The sequence below is a fragment of the Branchiostoma lanceolatum genome, chromosome 4 (genome assembly GCF_035083965.1).
Source record: "Branchiostoma lanceolatum isolate klBraLanc5 chromosome 4, klBraLanc5.hap2, whole genome shotgun sequence".
Lineage (NCBI taxonomy): Eukaryota > Metazoa > Chordata > Leptocardii > Amphioxiformes > Branchiostomatidae > Branchiostoma > Branchiostoma lanceolatum.
Genome location: NC_089725.1, coordinates 24,490,852 through 24,509,626, shown reverse-complemented (window position 1 = coordinate 24,509,626; position 18,775 = coordinate 24,490,852). Strand labels below are relative to the sequence as shown.

The window sequence follows — 18,775 nt, the reverse complement described above, 5'->3', positions numbered from 1 at the left end:
ACGATCCAGACTTAAGTACATGTATGTTTGCAGAAAAAGAACAGACTTGGATTTTCAACCCATTTGACATGATGCAATTTAGAATAGATAAACTGTACTTGGAAGTTACATGGCATGTAGATGGGAAAGTAGATCATGTATAACAAAACTAACTGTTCTCATTCATGTCTGTCATTGTCTTCATCATAGTCCATGACCATTTTGTCCACATTTCATGACTTTTGTTTCCACTGATGTGATTGTGTTCCATGTGTTTGTGTTTTACAAGCCACAGACATAGGATGAACAGGTTTGTCCTGGTGTTGTTCCAGCATTTCACTCTGTGACTGTCTGCTGATCTGAAATGCTACAGCTCTTTTAGACTTTTTCCTGCTGAGCTTCAAGCATCAAGCGTTTTGGACATAAAGGCACTTACTTCAACCTTTTACAATACCTTTGTCCCTGGCTTTGCCTCTTTATTCTAAAGAATCTTTGACGTGAATAAAGGTCCTTTATATCATTCTTGAATTCTGGCAATCAAGAATCAATTACTGAGGGTGTTTTGATCATTCTTGAATTCTGGCAATCAAGAATCAATTACTGAGGGTGTTTTACCGTTTTCATTATATAGAAAATGCAAGAATTGTCCTCTCTTGTGGTGTCACCTTACCCTGAAATTTGAAACTACAAAAGCAATTGATTGTGACTAATGTTGTTAACTGTGGGTAGACAGTTATGGCAACCCCCAGCCCACATCTGCATTTGGAATTGGGATTCCTTCCAACCAACTCCCAAAGGTGACTTCACTGGAAAGGAATTGTTGTAGGCAGACATCTGAGGAACATTACCAGAAAACAAATCCCCAAAAGACCAGGGGCACAACATGTGGATAGTCAGACTTGTCCCCAAAAGCTGCAGGTATTCAGAATTTGCGGCTGCAGTCACGTTTCCAAAAGGTTTTCTCACTTGATGCTCATGTGTAAGTCATGGAGTGGGCGAAAAGGTGGCCTGAAAAACAGTTTTGGGACTGGGTGGTAGTGGACCTGAACAATATGGATCATGAAGGCTTGGCAGTCCCACAAAGTGAAGTCAGAAATATGTGTTACTTGCACATTAAGAAGAAGCTATGGTATAGCCATCAAGTAGAGAACAAATATAATTCAGTTGAGTGCACAGTGAAATAAAGGTTATTAGTGATGATCATCTCAAATCAAAAGAATATCCATGACTAAAAGGGACAAATTTTGTATCCCAAATTCTAAAATATTGAAAACAACCTTGAACCTGAAGTGCAGTTCCCCGTAAGTTGCCATATTAAAATATGGCAAAAAAGGATGAATTTTGAATCCCAAGTTGTGAAGTATTGAAAGCAACCTGAAGTGCAGTACCTTCTAGGTTGTCATAAACATTGTACAGAAATTGTACAGAGTGTATGTTCGATCCAACTGTCTTCGTAGTTTTCATCATTATCAAAAACATGTCTGTGCACCACTCATGCTCCATAGTTCCTATAGTAACCCTGTGTTTTCTGTCCTTCCCCACTACTGCCTCATTTTCTCTCACCTTTGACTTCTTGTTTCCAAGCCGAGAAGTTCTCCTTTTACCACATAATAGATGCATCTTTATGGATCTGGTTGGCACTGTTTCATGCCTTGCTTGCCCAAATTTAGCATGACCATGTATTCCATTACAAGGGAAAGGGAGTATACACATGGGGTTCCTCGGTTTCTCTCTTACAAAGAACCTAGTGTGGTGTCAAGTTTTACTGCTTTTGATTGTTTCCTTGTATTTGCTTTTTCTCCAAGACACTCGCTTTTCTTGCCCAATTTATTCCTCTGCTCTTAAAGTAACACCTGGCCAAACTGATCCATTGACTTGCAGTGCAACATGGTTGAGATACTGTAAATCGTGAAACATTCATTCGTGGTGGTTTTATTTTCGTGGTGAACCTTATCTCCACCACGAATTCATGGCACCACCAGTATGCATTTCCTATGTATTACTGCAGTAACTGTACTATAAAATTGTTTTAATCACAAATTTAAAACTCCCTCCTTCCGCAAAATAAAACCACCATGAAGAGTAAATGAATTTACAGTACTCCCTGCAACCAGTAGCACCTCCTACTGTACCTATAGTCTAGATACCTGCCTTTCAAACAAACCATTAGATTAAAAATTTGCCTTTCTTGTCTGAAATTGTTTTGATATCCATAATATTAATTTCTATTGTGTTGTCGATGTGTTTCCTGCGCACTGTTAATAATGAAATAACCAAAAGACAAGTGAAAACTTTTGACTAACTAAACTAACTTTGCCATTTCCTCTCTAGGTCAACTATCAGTGGAAGAAGGACGGAGTGGTCTTGGCAGGTGAAAACGGCCAGGTACTGCGTCTGAATAACGTACGTCGAGAGGACAACTTGCAGGTCTTCACGTGTGATGCCACCAACGCAGTAGGAACCAACAGTGCCAACATCACACTCAGTGTGCAATGTGAGTCTGCTGCTTTGTCAAATCATGATAACTATCCAGTAATGATGATGATGACGATGGCTGGTTCTTTGCTTGCGAAGATCAGTGGATTCTTTGAACTTGAACTTAAACGGGAACATCTAGTGGATTCTTTGCTTACGAAGATCAGTGGGAAGGTTGTCCTCCTATCCAGTGTCCAGCCTACTACTTCATGTTATTCAACTTATTGACATGCATCTTTAGAGCTAATAGAAGGCCTGTCCGTGTTCCGCTAAATTTGGAAAATAGAATCAGGCAAGTCGACCAGAACACAGCACGAAAACTGCTGATTCATGAATTTCATCCTAGTTTATTTCATCAGAAAGGCCCCTGCTGGAAGTAAATATTTACTCAGGTGAATCAGACCTAGGTATACAAGAAAGAAAGCATTCCTATGAGGCGGGGGGGGGGGGGGGGATCCACATCTTTTAAGATGATAACTATTGATTTTCTGGGATAAATTTAGCAGTTGTTAACAGGAGGGATTGCAAAGACATATTTTGCTTGGTATTTTCTCCAGCAGTATTGCAGAGCTACTTTGTCCAGGTCTAGACTCACCAGCAGACACAACAGATGGAAAGTGAGAGTCGGGGTCAGTGTCCTGAGACCTTCCCACCACAGTAGCACAGAGAAAAGTCCACAGGGGGCCACGCCATGGCAGAAAGTACATGACCCTTGACCCTGTGGACAGGTCTGCCCAGACCAAACTATAAATAACATGGCAGTAGAGGATCCTTTTATTGAATTATGTGTAGGTCAGGTTTGTTACAGGAGTGTCCCGTGATCCGGGTCTTGTTTGGCTTATTTGGGATGGACATCTGCCTGTAGGACAAGATACTAAATAGTTCCAACTGTCTTGTCTTATCTGTCACTGGAAGACTATTTAGTGCATCAGATGATGATTTAGGGCATCTTGTCTCAGAGTCTAGACTGAAGATAATATTCTTCATTCCAGGCGACTAATGAATAGAACTTGTAATCCTTGTAGCAAAGTTTGACTAGGATTAAGTGCTCGCTTAGGATAGAAGCACTCAAAGTTACCTGATTACTCTGAGAGATTGAAGAATGTAATGACGAAATACAATAAACCAGGTACATAAGTATCATACGCGCCTGTTCCAAAGATGCACGGCAATAACAGAATTACATACCAGTTATCTTTCCCATAAATCTGGAGCAAGGGAAGAACAAATGCTGTCTAGATAAGGGTTACACTGATTCCTGTAGGGGTCAAAGCTCTGCAATGTTTAAATATACAGTAGTATGTATATCTTTGGCAAGTTTTGGGGGAGAGGGGTACATAAATAGGAAAGGTATTACAGCCCAACAGAATTTCTTTTCTGGGGCAATTCCATCCTTAGACACACAAAATCAACAAGAGTCCGAAGACCCAAAATCTCCATGAAATTTGTTTTTATATATGATGTGTTTTATTTGCCCCAGTTGTTTGTTTTTGCCGCTGGTTGTTTTATTTTATGTGGCAAAGGGTATCCACATACAGGTTTGGTAGTGTTCCCATTTGTGGTTTGACCACCAGCTGTTGGGACCTTGGGAATAGTTGACCTAGATAAGAGACCAACAGATGGTGCGACCTAAAAGCCCACAATAGAGTAGATATTTCTCATTATTTATGCAAATTCAGTCCGAATTTGCATAATTACCACTTCAGTTTGTACATCTCTGTCCAACCCACCTGCGTACCAAATATCATGAAAATCTGTCGCTCCTATCTTCAGTTATTCTCCTTTGAATATTTTTACAAATACGCCATTGCAGTTCCAATGACACATACCAGGGGGCCCAAAATCGACCTTGACGTTTCTCCTCCCAGCACCTACCCACATACCAAATATCATTACAATCCATCTACACGTTCTATAGTTATGCTGATTTTACGCATCCGGTGACACATACATACACACACGGTGACACAAACATACACTCACGCGCACACACGCGCAAACACACTAACTTTGCATGATTTGCACTTCAGTGTGTACATCTCTGTCCAACCTACCTGCGTACCAAATAACATGAAAATCTGTTGTTCCTTTCTTCAGTTATTCCCCTTTTGAACATTTTTACAAATAGGCCATTTTACTTCCAGGGACACAAACCAGGGGGCCCAAAATCGACCTTGACCATTCTCCTCCCAGCGCATACCCACTTACAAAATATCATTACAATCCATCTACACGTTCTACAGTTATGCTGACTTAAAGCATCCAACGACACACATGCAAACGATTTACCTCCTTACTTATGCAAATTCGGTCTCATTTGCATAGTTTGCACTTAAGTGTGTACATCTTGGTCTAACCTACCTGTGTACCAAATAACATGACGATCTGTCGATTCACTCTTCACTTCTTCTACATTGAAGATTTTTACAAATACGCCATTGCAGTTCCAGTCACACATGCCAGGGGGCCCAAAATCAACCTTGACCTTCCTCCACTTAACACCCACCCACAAATAAAAAATCATTACAATCCATGTACAGGTTCTACAGTTATGGTGACTTTAAGCATCCGGTGACACATACATACACACAAACACCAAACGCAAGCAAAACAGTATATCCATGAAAAAGCCTTTTTTCATGGAGATAATAAATGGAAGCATCAATCAATAAATGTGGTTCACCATAAGACGCCCAAAATGTTGATCACAGCAAAGTGCAGAAACCCTTCCTCCAGCTGACATCCATGTCTTACATGGAAACCCACAGTTGTTCTCTTTCAAAGAGGCTGTTTTCGAAGGTGAGGAGGGAAGCCTGTTTGTTGTTTTCCAACACGGTGGTCCGACCAACTGGGTTGACAAGTTTGATAAATCCCACAGATCTAGTCTGGGGCCTGAGAAGCTGTTCTGTACACTCTGCACGGACCAGATTTCTCCCTTCTTGGCGCCAATAGAGGGCACAGGGATCATGGTGTGGAAAGGAGTAAGACATCAGGGCATAAGAACCAAGACTTGATGATTTTTGTAGTCTTAAATCTGTGTCAGAATTTTTCTTAAGGGGCTGAATAGGAAGCAAGTGTCATGTCAAAATTATTTTTGTGTGTCAACACGAGAAAACATTGAACAGCCAAGGATGGGGACAATGGTAGCTATGCAAATCATCCTGTTCCACATCAGCAGTATTTCATTTTACAGTACAGTATCACCAACATCTGCTCGCTGTAGGAAGTGCCCATTAACCTGAGGACCTGTAGTGGAGATAATGAAGTGATTTATCACTTCAACAAAGATTTCAACATGAAACAGATGACAATCAGTAATAGATGAATGCTATCCATTGTTCTGGTTGATGGTGGGGGGAACAAGCTGTATATCTTCAGTAAATGGAGGATTTGGGCTGATTCAAACATGTTGCTGATGGTGGAATCAAATTTCTTTTAAAAATGTCACAGGAACATTATAAAACCTATCTCTGATTTTGGGACAGCTAAGCAACATGTAGAACAGTTACATGTATGTAACCATAAACTGTACAGGTATTCCCATAGCCTTTTTGAGGCTGTAGGGGCAGTGGGTTGTTATCCACTGTGTCTAGGACATGGTATCAGAAGGCAGAGTCCAATCCTCTCCTTCCACTGCCTCTTACCTCCCCAACCTAAGTCAAGTACCCAATTGTACACCTGGTTGGAGTGAGGAAAGTTGTGTAAAGTTCCTTTCCCAAGGGCACAACATAGGTGGCATGTCAGGGGATGCGAGCCCAGGACCTCTGAGTTCTGGGCCAAACACCCTAACCTTTACGCCAACACACACCCCTTTAATGATGCCACCATAAACTGGATGATTTGAAATATTGTGTTCTTTCTGCACAGATGGACCAGAACCATTGAAGACGACTGAACAGGTGATAGTAGACAGGGGAACCTCAGCGACCCTGGTGTGCCAGTGGAGTGGAAACCCTTCCCCCACCATCATGTGGACCAAGAAGGGCTCCTCCTCAGTCCTGGGCACAGGAGACACTCTAACCTTCCCCATAGTGGACCAGAGCCACTCGGGCGCCTACGAGTGCACCGCCGTGGTGCCGGGATCAGGCGAGGATTCCAGGGAGGTGGTCCTGGTCGTCAATGGTGAGCCAAGTTCATGAACAAACCATGTCTTGTTTTCTGGTTTGATGTATCAGATTGGCATGCGTCCATAGATGCCTAACTCCCATGGATTGACAACTCACCAGAAGGATACAAAATGCAGAGCCATCATATTTTACTCTGGGTGCATTAGCCCTGCATTAAACTTCAACTTCAAAGTGCTAAATAAGATTCCAAGAGATTGCAAACACGACAAGGCCATCTGATGATAACGATGACAATGAACACACTACCATGGTACAAGAAAACAGCTCTGTTTTGCAATGGTTACCTACTTTGGTTTGATGGTTTTGTGATATGGCTTAGATTGATCCCTTTTCATTTGTGTACATATTCTGCAAACAAAACTTTTACCAAGTTAATGTTAATTCAAAAACTATACATGTACATATGATTGATTGTTTGTTTGTTTGTTTGTTTGACTTGAAAGATCACAGAAAAATTCACTTGTAAAAATCAGTGTTAGGGTGTCTGCCAAGGAGAACTGAAGTAAACCAGGTAACAGGTGCACATAGTTAGTGTATAACCCCCAAAAGTAATACAGTATCTCTGATTGGCCTTCTTTTGGTGTGTGTAATAGGATATCAGCTTTGCACCAAAGATAGCTAAAACCTGTGCCTAACAAACTGTAGTAAACACTAACAGCTACCAGTTGGATCCTGTATGGTGCTGTCATCGACAGGAAATGAAGAAAATGTAAGGAGGTGCATTCCTTGCCCCAGGCAGCACTATTATCTTTAAAGAGATTGAGTCTGCTAACAGGTGACTCAGGCTGACCTGTTTCCACTACAACAAGTGCTTGGGTTGCAAATGTGCTGGAAAGTCTGGAACTTAAAATAAGAGCACCCTAGAATAAAAGATAAAAGCAGGATAGAGTAGTCTGGAGCATTTCCTAGGAAGAAAGATTAAGTGTTTACTCTAAAATCCATACTATCTTTGTGGTTGATCCTCCATGCTGGAGAATGTAGCAGATAGGTTGCTTCTTTTCTCGCTAAGTGAAATCATGTATTAGTGGGAGTCATTATATTCCACACTGTTCAAGGAGTGTCCCAAAGGTTAATCTCTAAGCGGATGTACGAAATGTAAGGTACTCACTTCCTTTCCCATCTTTCCTGCTGTTAAATTGCTATCATTCTGAAAAGAAAGACAGACAGGACTTAAAACTCCAATCCCCATCAACATCTATTGAAAACTGAAAGCTTCTTCACATTTCCCTCATGAATGTACATGTAAAAGCCAATACATATGATATTCAAAGTTTCTGATAAATGTATGTATGGAACTAAGTTTATCAATGATATTTTTATAACCATACATGCACTGTATTGTTCATGTAGCTGTTACTTTAACTCATTGTTATCCTGTGTCTTTCCCACCCATTGCTGGTGGTCTTGTGTCATGTCCTGTCATGGCAGCCTCTGGACTTGTCTGTCAAGGTATGTATGTTTTGTCACAGTTGCCTTGCATTAAAGTGTGCCTTCCCTTTGCTCCCCCTTAGGCCCTCCGATAATCTCCAGTTTTGAAGTGCAGTATGCCTCCAGTGGTGCTGAAGGTCAAATCGAGTGCCTGTCCTCCAACAGCCCCCCTCCCTCCCGCATGGCATGGACATGGAATGGTATTATGCTGGATACCGGCACTGAGGGCCGCTTCACAGCAGAACAGCGAGATGTGCATGGGGGGAGGCTAAGTGTGCTCACAGTCTCTAAAGTGCAGGCTGCTGATTTTGCTGATTACAACTGCACGGTGTGGAACAGACTAGGGTTGACGTCCAAGATTATCACACTGAGACCAAAAGGTACACAGCCCACGGGTTATGTCTGAAGGTTATTCTCTTGACCTTGAGTGAACATGCTGATACATAAGTGTTAGTGTTCAAAAGATGTCCTTTATCTATCTTACAGTACACTGGTGCCTTACCTTGAAGTTAGGTATTGATGTTCTAAACCTGAAGATGTAGGAATGCCATGCATCTTGATATCAGTTTTAATAACATAACATGTATAAGAGTATATAGGATGTAACTGTGATATAAGTAATACTGAAAGTGGACAATGTGAATAACAGTCTAAGAATCACAAATTGTGACAAGCATGAGCTGAGTCAGCTCCTGTAAAGATTTACAAGTAAAGATTCAAAAGCGAACAAAATTTTCCATTTAGACATCTTTTGATAACTAGTCAGTTCATATTCTTAAAGGATTTGTACTGTCAAATATGTATTCATGTTTTCTACAATGATTCTCCTTGAGTTTTGCTACTGAACAATTTTGGACTGGCTGTGTTAGATTCTGACTTCATAACATTCTGACTGATCTTCTATTGTAGAGCCACTCCCCCTGGCAGCTATTGTGGGAGGTGCAGTTGCAGGGCTGGTGCTGATCCTGGTGATCGTCCTGCTGGTCTTTGTGTTCTGTCACAGGCGAAGAAAGAAGCAAGGTGAGTTCACCCCTGTTAACTGTCTTTGCTGGCAGATGGTCCTTGAGTGTGCAAAGATTTGGGACACATTTGTACTGTTGTCTACATGTACGTGGAAAAGTGAACTTAAGAATGAGGTAGTAGTGTCCATGTAACTTTGACTCCTCCCCTCTGTTCATGTTATTACAGTAGATATGGAAGCAGGGCTGTCTCCAGCTGTCCCAGTATAGGGGAGCCCATGTTGGGACTTTTCGCTGTTAAATCTGTAATTTCAAGCTTGAAAAAAATTCATTTTCACAATTTTTTTGTCCTGGAGACAGCCCTATATAGAAGGTTTATAATCATTAGGAATGGTGTGTAATACCATGGGTTTCTCTCCCCTGAATAACATTTTAACACGTTGATTGTACACATTGTGTACCCACTTGTTGTATGTTCCAGTGTGCCCATGTTATTGTCCACCCCCACTCCAGTGTATTAACATATGTTCACCTGCCCCCATCATCCCACAGGTGCCAGCAATGAGTCCATTACACGCTTGGAAGTTCGAGGTCAGCATTCCTGATTTTCCCTTTGTTAGCTGCACAACTCTTGCTGGCCTGTAGTCTTGCTTTCTCCTCGTCTTTTCACAGTTTGTTCAAGGTGGAAATGTGTGAAAGTAATATTTGACTCTTGCATTTTTGTCCCAAACTCCAAAAAAAAAAGTTCCAGAATGCCTTGTAAAACATAGGTCCATCAGCTTGACACACCTACTGATAAATTTGCAATGTAAGATTTTCTCATAAAAGTTGGAATTGAGCTTACAAAACCCCACATCCATTTGCTTTCATAGATATCCATTTTTACCTTCACTGTGGTCTTGGTGTACTCGCACCTTTTCTAAAAAGTCCTTTTTCCTTAAAAATATGCATTCAAAAGTCTGACCACCATGCCTGACCACCATGCTGTAGCCGACAAAATCATAATTCCACGATGAACTTCAGTGTTTTTCGACATGTTCTAAACCATCTACCCTCAAACAAGAACTAACACATCTTATTATTGCAACACTGTCCTTCTTCCTTTCTTTACCAACAGTATTCTTCTTCCAGGATTATTTTCTCTCTCTCTTCATTGTGATATTTTTCTCTCTTTAGGAACTCTTAGACTTCTTCGCTACCTCACACTTCTGAGGCTGCTGTAGTGGTGACAACAGATAATGTGAATCTGGGGTTGAAATTATTTTTATGATAGTTATGAAAAGGACAATTTTGATTTGAGGAAAGCAGTAACTATTAAGATGAGCATTTAACTGAAAATATGTGTCAGAGAAACATGCACCAAACAATATCATTCTAAGAAGATTAGATGAACTTCTTACTTGTCCATTGTCTATTATACAACATACCTCTTGCATTAACATATTTACACGATACAGATACAAGTCGAGGATAATTTCAACCCCATTGTCTGTTGATACTACTTAACAGCATTTCTTCCTTCCTAGTTCTTAAGGTTTTGAGCTGTACTACATAATTGTTTAAGTAGGAATGGGCAGCCCATGCAATTTAACAGTGATTTACAATGGGACATTCTTGGCCAGAAGTAGCCTGGGTGCCATCTCTGTTTACAGAGGGCTTCCATATCCCCCCTTACATGTAGTTGGTAAGGGAGCCGCAGTAAAATAACAAGTATGGCACCCAGGCAAGGCCAGAAGGTACACATACAAGTAACGTTTTAATACGTTAAAGAGACAGGGATTGGAATGAAGGGGAAAACTGGTAGAGGGTAGAAATAGACCAGGGATAGCTTTGTGAACATCTTGTGTTTCTTCCTATTCTCCTTCTACTCTCTCTTTTTTTACAAGCCTGTCACAACAGATGACATGGTAGGTTTGGCAATTATAAATGCATGTGTCCTTGTTGATAGTTGTTCTATGTGTGGTCTCATTAGTTGCTTCTGTTTAATGCCAGAGGACTTCTATACAGTGTGCAACAGAATACCGTAGGGCCCTGCTATGTTGTGTACACATTGGCAAGAACTGGGTTTTAAAGGAAGAATGTTCCGATGGAAATGTGACTTTACCCAGTCTTTGTAGTATATAATCTCAAGAAGCATCATGTATCAGTTGATAGAAATGAATTAGCAACTACTACGAGACTCCATACCGCAAATCAGAAATCCTTGCTGAGCTTCAAACCTTAGTGTGTGTGTGTCAGTTCAGTGATGTGTGTATTGATTGTAACCATGTCTTTTTATGTCCTAAGCAGACGGACAGGAGACCCCGCCCAAGGAGAAGGTAGAGATTATCCACAGGGACCATGAGGCAGCCAAGGATAAGGTTCCCCCTCCTCCTCCACAGAGAAAGTACTACATCACAGCTGACTATGACGATAGGGACTACTCCTCCAAGGTGGGGCTTTATTACTATACTTGCCATACGTTGTAGGTTAGAGACTTAGACATTCAGGTAATACCGTAAGATACAGTTACTCAAGCAACTGGATGAATTTTGAATTTTCATGATTTTTTTGCATATACTAGCCATAGTCATGTAGTCAGTGTTGATTTGCTTTTTTGATGGTGACGAAGAGCCTAGGTTTCTTTTGTACATGTATTTATTCAAAATGTTGCAAGACATTACAAAGGCTACTTGATTGGTAGCAGCTTCCTACAGAAGACTTACAAGGAGACAAACATATAAATGCTCAAATCAGGAAAGAAAGAAAAAATGTTCTTTATGAAATTAGTTCTGTCTTTATGAAATTAGTGATCCGTCTTATATTTGGTGGCTCATCAGTTGTAGCCTCTAGTGGAACAGTGGTGGTGTTACAGTAGCTCATTGATGTACATGAAGATACAAGTTTATCAACTTGTACTCTTCCCCTTTCCAGACCAGCCTTGGTGCACCTCCCCCATGGACTCCCCCTGGTGGAACCTACCAGGACTACAAGAATGGAAACCTGTACAGCAACCCATACAACAACTACTCCAGCTACCCTGCAGTTAGCGAGCACTCCTATGAGCGGGCCAGCATAGCATCCCGTGCCTCACGAGCATCAGAGGCACAGAAAAAACCTAGAATGATGACTCATGTATAGAAACATTGTCAGTGGGGGGTTTCTGTATTCTTAGCTGTTGGTGAAAAACGAGGGGAAAAACGAAGTCAAACATAAAGGTGTCTGGTCACAGTAGTTATGTAACCTTGTAGCTAAGATTCATGTATGAATTCTCTGACATGGTATGTTTCGGTCTGTCTTAGACAAGCCACATATACTGAGACTCACATGTCTCCTTTATTTTCTGTGGTGTGGAGCCAATGCAAAAGCTTCAACAATTGTAGCTGTAGTCTGGCTGCCAGAGTGCTGTTATTCCTCTGTATCTTTCATTCTGTACTGACAGGCAGCCAACACCAACTTTTATAGTTTTGATACTTGAACAAAGTAGATTTCCTTTAAAATGTATCTCATTTAACTGTTGCAATGGAAAGGCTTGTCCAATAAGAGAGTGATATGTGACATGTACTGGCTGTCTTATTACACAACATTGTCATTAGTAAATGAGTCGTTACATTGACATTATCTGACACTGTACTAGATAGATAGATACGAGTACAGTGCTACTGTGATGTCGATTTACTATAGACCTTGTAAAACCTTGTAGTACTGTTAACCCACCATTCAGGTATACATTTTCTCTTCTTAAATGTACAAGTTGATGTATAGTGAAATAAAATGTATCAGAGCTACTCAGCTCAACTGCTAAAGAGTGAATACAACTGCACCTGACAGTTTAATAACGTTTAAAGACATTGGCAGCTTATCATCTTTCCAGTGGCAGATAGATAGATATATACAATGTATATGATAAGCTGGATTTGATATATAGTTGCTGTACATTATGAAGAATGCATTTTGATATGTTTCCTTGTTTCTTATGTTCACTTAAATGACAAGAGCACATAAATGAATTACAAGAAATATTATTTTAAAGCAGATTAGATCCCAAAAATACATCAAAAGGAAATCAACAGTGGAAGTCATGCAGTAGATAGGGTAGTAAAAAAACTTAGATAAATCCATACATGATGACTGCAGTTTGTTAATCATAATTTTATATGCATCCTGCAGTGGCACTTACACCATGAAAGTAAGAAAGACGGGCGATAAGTTGATCAAATTGCCAACTATGACACAGCATGTACTTCAGTCTGTAAATATGTTGTACCAATAGTTTGCGATGTTTTAGCAAAGTAGGTTAAAGAGAACTGTGACAGCAGTTTGTTGTCCTGCGGCAATTGTACTTAATTTGACATTATATCAATATATGTCAGACTCGTAGACACTGCCTTATTATTATGATTATGCTTATTGTAAGCATTACATGGATTATAGCTTTGTACAGAAAATAGCGTCTTAACCATGTCCTGAGGAGCAAATTTACTTTTATACTTATGTAAATGCATTTTGTAAATAACTAACAACTTCAGTATTGTGACTTGAGCTTCATTCTTACAAATTTATTATATTCAGGTGCTCTGCATGAAAGCTTACAAATAGAGAGAGGCTGTAGGAAATAGGATAGTGATAGGAGTATTTTAACAAGGCCCACATTTGGGATGTCTCTATTAACACTTTTGACGACATGTATTTTAAAACTTTCTTGATATTTGGCTTTGAAAGCCTTTTATTTATCAATCACCATATCTGTACATTACTTGTTCTGTGTGTTACACAGTATGTGTCTTTGCATTGTTGTCAATAAAGCAATATAATGCTCTCAACTGTATGTTTGTATTTGTATAAATCAGGCAAACTCTTCTCATTTTGCAACTAAAGATATGACATGAAAAGGATGGACATCTAAAAGAAGAAGTCTTAAATGACCTTGGAATTGTTGAGTTGGAGGCACAGTAGAAACACCAACATTAGCATTCTCTTGTAATTTTTGGCGACGCCTCAGGGGCGAGCCAAATGTTTACTATATTGTGTGCAGATTGCAAGAATTCTAGGAATTGTACAGGAATGTGAAAGTCCATGGGATGATAACTCAAGAATGCCTGGATGTATTGTCTTCATATTTTGTAGGTGGGTAGGTCTGTGGGAGACCTTGTAATGATTGGATTTTGGGCCCCCTAGCGACTTTCTATGGTACTGCAGGGGAACTTTCACTTTTCAAATCTCGTCTTCTGAACATGCTATAGTCATGATTTTTAAGTGGTGGATAGCTCTTTGTTAGGAAAATATGTCCTGTAGATTTGGACCCCCTAGCGGCTTTGTTTGGAACTGCAGGAGCTGATTTTGATTCAAACTTTGAAAGAGAATAACGCAAGAAGGGGATGACGGATCATCATAATTTTTGGTGTGTAGATAGCTTAAGTGACGATTTACATAATTATATGCCAATTATGCAAATCTTGCATAGAGGGCCTCATTTACATAATTTATGAGGAAATGGTACCATATCTTTTTTTGTGAAAACAAGATTTTCATACATTGGACAACTTGTGTTATTTTGGTAGAGAAGGTGATCGACTGATATGATTTATGCCGCTTATGCGAGGTCCTTATTTGCATGTGGGTTAAAAACGAAAACGTTAACAGAGACCACCGTCGCCATGGCAACATCTTTTTATGTTGCCAATCTTGTTTAACAATTGTTGTCTTCTTTACTTTTAAGCATAACGTCCATTATAAGAAGAGAAAGTTGATTAATTTTCCATCAGTCAATTTATTTCCTCATCAGTTTCTTCTTCAAGGTCACATTGAAGACTTGCGGGAAATGGCCTGCAGCTTGAAGGGTTTGGGCAGAAGGGTGATGCCAATGTCTCCAGACAAATCTGGCTCAGGTGCGCCCTCTGGCAGTTTGAATGTGAACTGCTGCAGTAGGGACGTGAGGAACAGGAAAAGCTCCATCTTGGCCAGCTGCTCGCCTAGGCAAATTCTTCTTCCTGTGAGAGGGAGCAACATATCGAAGTGGTTAGAAACCGTTGGTGATCATGACAGCGACAAGCCGTATAAAAATACGGTTCAATATTCTATAACAGGAACTGAAGAAATGCAATGTTTATAATGTAACAATTAAGTATTGTTTGCATGTCACAGTATGAGTATGACAACACTTACCTGTGGAGAACGGCATGAAGGCCTCTGGGACCTTGACCCTCCCGTTGTCGTCCAGGAACCTGCTGGGGTCGAACGTGTCCGGGTGGGACCAGTAGGCAGGGTCCATGTGGACGGACCACAGGTTAACCCACACCTGGGTGTGTGCAGGGATGTCGTACCCCTGTAGGCTGGTCGGGGACGAGGTGCAGTGGGGCACGGACAGGGGAACCGTGGTGCGGATCCGCTGACTCTCCAGGATGGTCGCCTCTGTGTAGGGCAGCTCCTCACGTCTGGAGTAAGGCGGGATTTCATCACTTCCTACCACGGTATCCAGCTCCTCTTGGACTTTCCGCTGCCACGCAGGGTTGAGCGCCAGGTAGAGCAGTGCCCAGGAGAGAGTCGTCGCCGACGTTTCTGTACCTGCCGCTAGGAAATCTCCTACGATGTGCCATGTGTTTTCCTCCTTCAAGAAAGTTTTACTTCCCTTGCTTTGTTGCAGTTCCAGAAGACACATGTCAGTTATGTCGCGGATCTCGGAGGGGTCGAATGTCTCCTTGTGGTCGTCAATTATCTTTAAAAACCACTGTTTTGAAGCGAAATACACCTCTCTCCACTTATTTAACAAGCCACGAACGCCAGGGACATATCTTAGAGTTGGATAAAAGTTCAGAATCTGGGCCTGAAGAAAGAGCTTGAAGGCGACATCAGTTCTTTTTAATTGTTCCTGATAGTCGTGATCATCCGGCTCAAACCGCCTTCCTAGTCCAATAGCAGAGATGACATTGCCAGTGGCGATTTGAAGGAAGCGACTAGCGTCGAAAGGCTCTCCGTCCAAATCCTTTAAAAGAAAGTGGTCCCGTCAGTGAGATGTACAATCTTCTATTCTTTCACTTAATTCCTTAAGGTAATTATTCCCGATTGTCAGCTCAAGTAACTGTTACCACTTGATTTGGGCACACTGCTGTCTCTGGTATAAACTAGCCTGGGTACCATCCTATCCGTTGTTACCCATGGCTCAATCTTTCAGTTGCTCTCGACGCGTATATGCAAAGAGACTGAGCCAGCGGTAACAACGTAGGATGGTACCCAGGCTATGTATAAACATTATCTATCCAACGGTACCATGTTCAGATAATGAGTTATTTACCTTAAAGCTCTGGTTAAGTCGGCGGCATTCTTGCTGAATGCTTGGCTCGAGTGTTTTCTTGCCGACACCAAAGTGGCGAAGACTGGAGAGACCGAACCGTCGGAAGCTCTTCCAGTCATCACCATACTTTCGCATGATGATTCCTGTAGTGTAAAACAAGAAGCCATGACACAAACAACTGACATTCTTTTGTTGTTCAAATGAAAGACAAACACCTTTTCATTCCTCTTTGATTGATTTTGAGAAATCTTTTTTCTCTTGTGTGTAAATACTACATAAAGGATAAAGTGCCTTACGAACATGTTCTCACCCAAAACTCCATGACCAACAAGTTCAGCAGATATGATCATGCAGCATGAAATATTGCTATTCCTTCAGCTGCTTTTTCACCAACAACTGATTGTGTTCAAGTGCCATGTTATTGCGGTCAGCGTTGAGCAGGTATTGCGATTGGTAGCCGCAGAGGAGGATAGAAAAGCGAAGAACAGGTTACCTTTGCTGGCTGAAGCAGCTTCCGTGAGGAACAGCGCGGGTCTATCCGAGAAGTGCGCGCCCTTCATGACCAGGGCCTCCTTGATGGCGGCACACCCGTTCACAACCACCACGTCCTGAGGACCCATCCGCAGACTGAACACGTCTCCGTACTGGCGGCGCCACGCCGTCAGCTGCAGGTGGGGCTCCCGGGTCAGGGACAGCAGGTTCCCCAAGAACGGCAGCCCAGGGGGGCTGGGGGGAAACTTGTCGGGACGGCCGTGGTGTCCTGCCCATGTCCGGAGACAGAGGAGCGACAGAAGGAACGAACAGACCAAGACAAGACCCGTGGTCAGGTCTACAAACTCCATTGTAGAGCGTTACGTTTCTTTACTGACTTCGACTCGATCCTCGGAGAAAAACAAGTCCAAGTCCAACAACAAATGACCTTTGACATTTATTTGCGCGTCATGTGACACATGGTTGCAGACCACAGTATTTCTCCATAGTTAAGGATCCCAAGGTGAGATGCTTCGACGCTTGAAAATTTATAGAAAGGTGCACAATTAGGGAACCAGATTTTTATATGCTTGACTTCAAGGTTCAATCTACAAAATATCTGCAACATGAGATTAAATTTGCCGGCTTGTTCTCTTTTTAAAGCCACTTTGATATGACCTCAGCGGAGGTCACCGTACTGCAGGCGACTTACAGTAGTCGGGCGGTAACAATATCCAGGCGCGAATCCAACCCGACCGAACAAACATCGTAATCAAACTCGTACTGTCTCAAAACTGACGTATTCCTCTGCCATTCACCACAGTTTCAGCCTCGCTAACGTGCACAGAAAAAAAACTACGGCCTTTTCTAGCAATGCGACGCACTACTTCGTACCCGAACTACTGTGTTCTGCGACCACGTATGTCTTTATCAGCAGGGCTGATACGCGCCGTTTTGAGCATCAAGACATGGTCACGGAAAAAAAATCAATAGTGCAGTCAAAATAGGTCAGATCAAGCATATAAAGGTGTCTCCGTTATCGTGACGAGTTGACTAATCTTCTACAGTGCATCGGAGGAATCAGACATTTGTGAGAAATGAGATTTTTCGAGTCAAATTTGACCAATTTTCCACCGGATTTTCTATGGTTTCGCCATAGTTTTCAACCCCAAATACGCACCAAATGGGGGTTTCGCGGCACCCGGTTACGGGATCGCTGTCTTATCCGATATATGCAAATATAACTACTTGAAAAGCTGCACATTTATTGAGCAACATTCTCAGAAGGGGGCAGCTATATATATACGAAGAGTGCTGCAGAATGGAGGAATAAGCTGGAGACAGAGGGAGAAAGCTGCAGAATGAAGGAAAGACCTGTAGATTTCGGGAGAATCATGGAGAAAAAATGGAGAAAGCTTGAGACAGACGGAGAACGCTGCAGAATGAAGAAAAAGCTCTCTCCGCCTGTCTCCAGTCTCTATCATTCTCTAGCTCTGCGATTTTCCTAAAATCTACAGGTTTTTCCTTCACTCCTACCTTCTCCATGGTTCCATCTATCATTCTCCAGTATTCTCCCAAAAACTACAGGTTTATCCTTCATTCTTCAGCTTTCTCCATGGTTCTCTATCATGCATCCTCCAGTATTCTCCCAAATTCTACAGCTTTGTCCATCATTCTCCAGCTTTCTCCATCTGTTTCCAGCTTTCTCCATGCGTCTCTTTCATTCTCCAGTCTTCTCCCCAAATCTACAGGTTTTTCCTTCATATATCTACAGCACTCTCCGTATATCTACAGCTGCCCCCTTGTGAGAATGTTGCTCAATTAATGTGAAGACATTTGCAGCTTGTTAAGTAGTTATATTTGTATATATCGGATAAGACAGTGGTCCCGTAACCCTATAACGGGTGCCGCGAAACCCCCATAAAGTGCGTATTTGGGGTTGAAACAATGGCGAAACCAGCGAAAAATAGGTCAAGTTTGACTCAAAAAATCTCGTTTCTCACAAAAGTCTGATTCCTCTGAAGCACTGTAGGAGATTGGTGAACTTGTCACGGTATCAGAGTCAC

General features: G+C 41.6%; 2 protein-coding genes across 6 annotated transcripts in view; one reads left to right on the top strand and one right to left on the bottom strand.

Moving 5' to 3' along the window:
* Nucleotides 1-13,770, top strand: part of LOC136433586 (kin of IRRE-like protein 1) — a 56,005-nt gene extending 42,235 nt beyond the window's left edge. For 2 of the 5 annotated variants that reach the window (XM_066425932.1, XM_066425930.1), the window contains exons 6-12: nt 2,311-2,473; nt 6,322-6,576; nt 8,093-8,389; nt 8,919-9,029; nt 9,521-9,559; nt 11,255-11,400; nt 11,882-13,770. In XM_066425932.1, the coding sequence (XP_066282029.1) occupies nt 2,311-2,473; nt 6,322-6,576; nt 8,093-8,389; nt 8,919-9,029; nt 9,521-9,559; nt 11,255-11,400; nt 11,882-12,088 (1,218 nt within the window). In that variant the 3' untranslated portion in view covers nt 12,089-13,770. The remainder of the gene's footprint in view (nt 1-2,310; nt 2,474-6,321; nt 6,577-8,092; nt 8,390-8,918; nt 9,030-9,520; nt 9,560-11,254; nt 11,401-11,881) is intronic. The other 3 variants (XM_066425931.1, XM_066425934.1, XM_066425933.1) reach the window with 3 other exon arrangements.
* A 721-nt stretch (nt 13,771-14,491) lies between these two features.
* Nucleotides 14,492-17,152, bottom strand: LOC136433589 (cytochrome P450 2U1-like). The gene is made up of 4 exons (XM_066425940.1): nt 16,732-17,152; nt 16,239-16,381; nt 15,113-15,929; nt 14,492-14,937 (listed from the first exon to the last, which is right to left on the bottom strand). Exons 1-4 carry the CDS (start codon nt 17,078-17,080, stop codon nt 14,747-14,749), a joined length of 1,500 nt encoding a protein of 499 aa, XP_066282037.1. The 5' UTR covers nt 17,081-17,152; the 3' UTR covers nt 14,492-14,746.
* Between the last annotated feature and the right edge of the window lie 1,623 nt (nt 17,153-18,775).